Source organism: Sardina pilchardus, chromosome 4 (assembly GCF_963854185.1).
Source record: "Sardina pilchardus chromosome 4, fSarPil1.1, whole genome shotgun sequence".
Lineage (NCBI taxonomy): Eukaryota > Metazoa > Chordata > Actinopteri > Clupeiformes > Clupeidae > Sardina > Sardina pilchardus.
In genome coordinates this window covers 8,399,036-8,405,035 of record NC_084997.1, presented here as the reverse complement: position 1 = coordinate 8,405,035, position 6,000 = coordinate 8,399,036, and the positions used below count along the sequence as shown (strand labels likewise).

At 51.8% G+C, this 6,000-nt stretch overlaps 1 protein-coding gene across 1 annotated transcript in view; it reads right to left on the bottom strand.

Annotated features, from left to right (window-relative positions):
- Positions 1-789: 789 nt before the first annotated feature.
- Positions 790-6,000, bottom strand: part of fign (fidgetin) — a 32,740-nt gene continuing 27,529 nt past the window's right edge. Inside the window, exon 3 of the mRNA XM_062533397.1 lies at positions 790-2,996. Within this exon, the coding sequence (XP_062389381.1) occupies positions 790-2,996 (2,207 nt within the window). The remainder of the gene's footprint in view (positions 2,997-6,000) is intronic.

Genomic DNA, 6,000 nt, shown 5'->3' with positions numbered 1-6,000 from the left:
TAGATAATGCAAATCAGAAACCAAGCCTAATGTTGTCAGCAGTATGTAGTGCTCCGACACAATCTTTTTTGAGGTACTGTACAAATCACAATCACTTTCCTGAGATTTCTTTTTCATTTCAATGACATTAAAATAAACGCAGTCTTATAAGTTAGGGTCCCGATTTAAAATGCCGCATGGACTTTTTTTTTCTCCTGTCCACATACACTGTGAGACGGACATGATTGAGGAATACTGTTGTTGTTGTTGTAGTTTCGTATGAAAACAAAGAGGACAAAGCAGAGCTGTGTTGTTGTTTTAGTCTCATCTTAAAGCTTTCTATATTAGCACGTGCCACCAATGTTGATTGTGAGGCAAAAAAAAAAGGAAATACAAAATGATAAAGCACCACTTCAGGCACTTGATAGCAACAGAATAAAAAAACAGCAGAATGATATATACACACAAAAAAAGAGCAAATAAAGATTTCCTTCCCCTTTAAGTCAACTTACTTACAGTGCACCATGGGCAGGTGAGGCTTGGCTTCAGCAGTGTGGAGCATCAAACAGTATTTCTCTGCTGTGTTTTGTGCAGATTGCCAGACAATGACTAAAGCGCGGCTCTGCGTCTTTTCAAGTCTTAATTCAAGTGTCTTTTAATGTCTTTGTGGTTTGGGTTACTAGTATGTATTTGTGTCCCCCCTTCAAAACTGAACGTTTACCACAAAATAATTCTGAAACGCATCCATCTTTTAAAAGGCTTACCTTCTTTTCAACATGTTTTTTTTTCTCACTTTTCGATTAATTTTTCTCATTGACAACAGCCAAACATTTTATTCCATTCAGTGTATGTGTCAAGTTCTTTTTGTGATATGCTGGGCTGAATTTTGCAAAAGACGTTCTCAAAGTCCTGGTACGAGACGGGCCTCACCTGACCCGGCAAGAAGTCCGAGCCGGCCATGCCGTGCAGCGGGCCGATGACCGCCTCCTGGCACAGGCGCGCCACGTCCAGCCCGGAGAAGCTCTCGGTCCGCTGGACGAGCAGGGCCACCTCCTTGTCGCTGAGGCAGTAGTTGTGCTGGGCCAGCAGCTGGCTGATGATCTGGTGGCGGGCGCCGGCGTCCGGCAGCGGCACCAGCAGCCGCTTCATGAAATACCTCCGCAGCGGCTCGTCGATCTCCTCCGGCTTGCTGCTGGAGCAGACCACCAGCACCTGCTCGTCGGCCGCCGCCGACAGCAGGCCGTCCAGCTGCAGGAGGAGCTCGCTCCGCACGCGCTGGACGGGGCTCTCCTCGGCGAGCTGGCCCGACAAGAGCAGCTCCACCTCGCTCACGAACACCACGGCCGGCTGCCGGCACTGCGCCACCAGGAAGGAGGCCTGCACGATCTTGTCGCCCTCCGACACCCACTTGGTGGCCAGCGCCTGGCCGCTGAGCTGCAGGAAGGCTGCGCCCATCTGGCTGGCCACGCAGCGGGCCAGCAGCGTCCGGCCGCTCCCCTGCGGCCCGAAGAGCAGGACGGTGCGAGGCAGCGCGCCCAGGCCGCTGAACATGTCCGGCCGCAGCAGGGGCCACAGCACCTCGTCCTTAAGGGTGGCCTTGGCCAGGTCCAGGCCGGCGATGTCGCTCCAGTCGACAGGTGGCATGCCCTGCTGGAGGACTTCGGTGGTGACCAGCTCCACCAGGCTGGCGTCGCTGTTCTTCAGCTGCTCCTCGGCCGGATGTGCGGACGAGGTGCCGTTACCGCCGCCGCCCGAGTGGCCGAGGTGCTGCCTGTGCTCCTCGCTGAACTTGCCGAACGATTTGCCCGAGCCGTAGGACGACGGGGGGGTGAGCGCACGCGAGCCGGCCGACTGCCCGCTGAACTTCCTCTGCTGATCCGAGGACATCGACTGCTTGGTGGGCTTAAACGCCAAAGATGACGCCTCAGCGTTTCTGTCAAATCCGTTCCCTCTGCTTGAGTCAGCGATGCTGCTGTCAGGCATTCGGTACATGGGGCTCTGGGTGGAGCGCTGTTGCTGCTGCTGCTGCTGCTGGCTGTAGCTGAAATTTCCATAAGCCGAGTCCATGTCGCCCTGGCCCGTCATGTAGAACGCTTTCCTCTTCAGCGAGTTGGCCGAGCTGCCGTTGAGAGGGGTGGGGGCGATCGGCGCATGGCTGTGCGACTGGTAGGTGTAGCCGGGTAAAGTGGATGGCGGTAAGGGAGTGGGGGCCGCGATGCCCGACGGCAGGTACGCGGATGGGGGAGGTGGAGGCCCTCCCCCTGGACTATAACCCGCCACGGGAGTCTGTGGAGGGTACCCTGCTGCGGGGTAGCTGTAGCTGGACAGGTTCGGGGAGCCGGCGTTGTAGCTGGGCACTAGTGTGGGTGGGGGAGGAGGCGGCGGGGGCGGCGGGGGCTGTAAGAGCCCAGCGCTGTGCAGGGGTGACGGGTGTGGCGAGGGCAGGCCAGGCGTGCTCTGGCCGCTGTAGCTGGAGTGCAGGTAGGAGCCGTTGTAGCCACTGGTGAAGTCCTGTGCCGGCCCGGAGGCGCCGTGCAGACCGCCCGGCGTGTGGCCGCCTCCGGCGCAGTTGCTGCTGGCGTAGCTGGGCTCCGCCAGGCTGCTGCCCGTCCCCGAGCCCACCGAGCTGCCCACCGACACCTCCACCGTGGCACCAGCTTTGCTCGCCGCGATGACGTCGGCCGCGCAGCTCATGGGGTAGATGCCGTCCTGCCAGTCGCTCTCCGACTTGCGGCCGTTCAGGAGGCCGACGGGCGCCGAGCCGTCGCCGTAGGTGCACAGCAGGCCCCTCTCGTTGGGGCCCTCCAGGATGCCCGAGTACTTCTCGGCGTACTTCTTCAGGAGGTTGGAGGCGGTCAGGGCGGAGATGTCATCGTTGGCCCAGGCGTACTGGTACGTCCTCTGCAGGTGGCCCCGGTAGGCCTCCGCCTTGTGTGCCGGGGAGCGGGTGGTGGAGGAGATGTCAAAGTGCTGTTCCGCCCACTGGGCATGCTCTGGGGTCCACTGCATCTTTAAGCCTGGACAGCCACGGCAACAAAACACCACACAACAAACACACAGACAAACAGAACAGACAAAGAGAGAGATACTGCGTTAAAATATGAAGACACCAGGTTAAAATCAGTACGGTATTAGAGGTAGAAAATCCGAAGAAGGCAGAATCAACACTGGCAACATAAGACTTGGACCTTAAAAACGAGACAGAAAACTTTACTGAAAGCCACAAAATACAGCCTCTTTCATGCTAAATCCTTCCCCCTCCATACCAAGCGACATATCATAGGTGCTGCTGACAGTCTGCATCATAGGAGCAGCATGGATTTGGGCCCCGGCACCTGGTTAGCACAGTATAATGCACCCAGCTCAGGAGCGGACTGACACAGACATCGCAGGTCACTCTATAATCCAACTCTCATCTAAAGGCAGTCCTAGACAGTTTCAAATCTGCTTGGAGGAGTGCAGCAAAGCAATCTCCCTGGCAGCGCTCCGTTGCTTTCATCACACAAACCCCACAGCTCGGCGTGAATTACAACAGCCCCTGTGCCTGCCTCCTGCTTCCTGGCGAACAGGGTGAGAGGGAGGGAGGGAGGGAGGAGGAAAAAAACATGCCTCGCTTGTCTTCTCTCTCTCTCTCTCTCTCTCTTCCTCTCTCTTGCTCCCTCCCTGCTCTCTCCCTGTCCTTGCTTTATTCTCTCTCTCTCTCTCTCTCTCTCTGCCTCCCCCTCCCTGGTTCTCTTTCACTGTCTGCCTCTCCAGTCCCTCTTTTCTCATTGCCTCTGGGGCTCAAAAGCCACTATCAAGCTTAATCCTAAACTCCATCTGCAAACACAAGTAGTTACATATGCTGTCATCTTAGACTCAGCATGGGATTATCAAAGAGACATTTACTCAAGAACAGACTGATGTAATGGTTGCTTTGAAACACACACACACACATACACACACACACACACACACACACACACACACATACACACACACACACACACACACAGTGGGGACCATGATCACTACTGACAACAAAGGTGCGGCGCTCTGTTAGCCTACAGGCACATTACTGTATCTAAACCAGTGTTTTCCTTAAGCCTGGCTTCCTCGTCTTAAAGCTGACATGGATAATACAGGTCAAACCGCACTGGCACACGCTTTATGTTTCCACATCTGATCTGTCTCGACTATCTACACAACCCCCCTTTTCACAAATCCCCCACACATGCTGCAACAAAAAAGAAAAAAAAAACGACTGCAGGTTCACTGCAGGTGTATGAACTGCAAAACTAAGGATCCATTCAGTGTAAAGTAAAGAGTATGTTGCTTAGGAGAAGAGCGTGAGCACATACATGCTAATAAATGGGAATGATTCATCTTCGGCTCTAGTGTTTATTTAAGCAGTGCGCTTGAAGTTAAGGGCATAGCCTCACAGCTCACCCTTTTGAAAACACACACACATACACACATGGCCAAACCCTCAGATGAGCTCCTCTCTCCTTGCCATCTCCCTCGTGACCCCCTCCCACCCCCACTCCCTTCCATTTGCTAGCGCGGCAGCCATAGCAGACACCCGCGGCTAATTAGCAGGATGATGCTGCGCTAATTGTGTTAATTTACAAGGTTTTAGTCAAAGAGATCCGTGCAATGGCTGGCACGGATGACAGGCTAGCCGGCTAATGATTAAGGAAAGCTCAAGACAAAGAACTCAGCCAAGCCACAGAAATGGCAGCTAAATACTAATGAAAAGGAAAAAAACACATAAAATAATAGAAATAATAAACAACATGTTAAAAAAAAATGAAATGAGACCTTTCTCTGGCAGTGGTGTAAATATGTCACAATTACAAAAATCAACTCTGACACTTGGAACAAACAATATTCTCTTCTGCATGCATTTCAGTTGTGTTTTTAGATTATATACAACCTTATAAATCCATACAATGGAGACTATACAAGTCCTCTAAACAAGACACAGCAGACAATTGCCAACACGGCCTTTCCTTTTGTGATCTTTAGGGACAACTCTGATTCCCTACACGCCGGCTGTAGTCTGCATTGTGTTGTAAATAGCGTTCACACAGTAATTGCTTAGGAGAGTGCCAGTGATTGCCTTGTGAATTCAGTAAATAAAAGCCAGTCGTCTCTTCCCTCACGTCTCTCTGTGCCTGCTTTATTACATTAGTCATCTTTTAGCCTTCCCTTATATATTAACCCCAACCCTGAAACGGGCTCGCGAAAGGATGTGGGTGGCACCATGTACTGCAACATAGGAGGATTTTTCACTATTTTTTTTTTTTCTCAGAGTGAGGGGTTGAAAAATCCTTCACACTGTTCATAGGAAAGGGGATTTAAACAATGTTCCAGTCTTTCATTTTAATGGGCTTTATGAATGCTCCTCAGCACTAACAAAGGGATAAAAATCCAGCTTTGAGCAATTTAACAACTTCACAAATCACAGTGTGAAGTACTTAGCAACAGAAGTGAGATGTCATTCGTAACATCCTTGCCGTGCTAAAAAGGGAAGCCCTGCCTTTCCACCAGATAGGTCGTCAGCGCGGATTTGGTTAATAAGCAAAAAAAAACAAATAAAGAAATAACACACACAAAAAAAAAACATGATGATGAAAACATGTAGAAGAAAAGAGCCGTGCAACTCCTCGTCATTTGCACACGACAGCCTCAGCACGGCGCGAACAAAAAAAAAACCCTACTTCTTCTCCTGTTTGAATTCCATCTGCATAATGTGCCACTTTGGCCAGCGCTATACTGTAGTAGTGGTGCTCCTAGCGAAGAGTGCCTACACAAGAGCGGCTCCGACGCGCAACGCCTCGGATATTTAATGAAACGGGAACAAAGCTAGAGGAGGGAAATGATTTAAATACAGTGAGCGAGGCTGCTGAACTATAGGGGAGGTGCAGTGGTCAGGAGAGCCGCGCCTCTTCTCAGGAGAAGGACAGCATGAGATGAATCACTTACAGGGACTGCTTCAAACTCTCATAAATCAAAGCTGGGGATTAAACATGGCGCTCT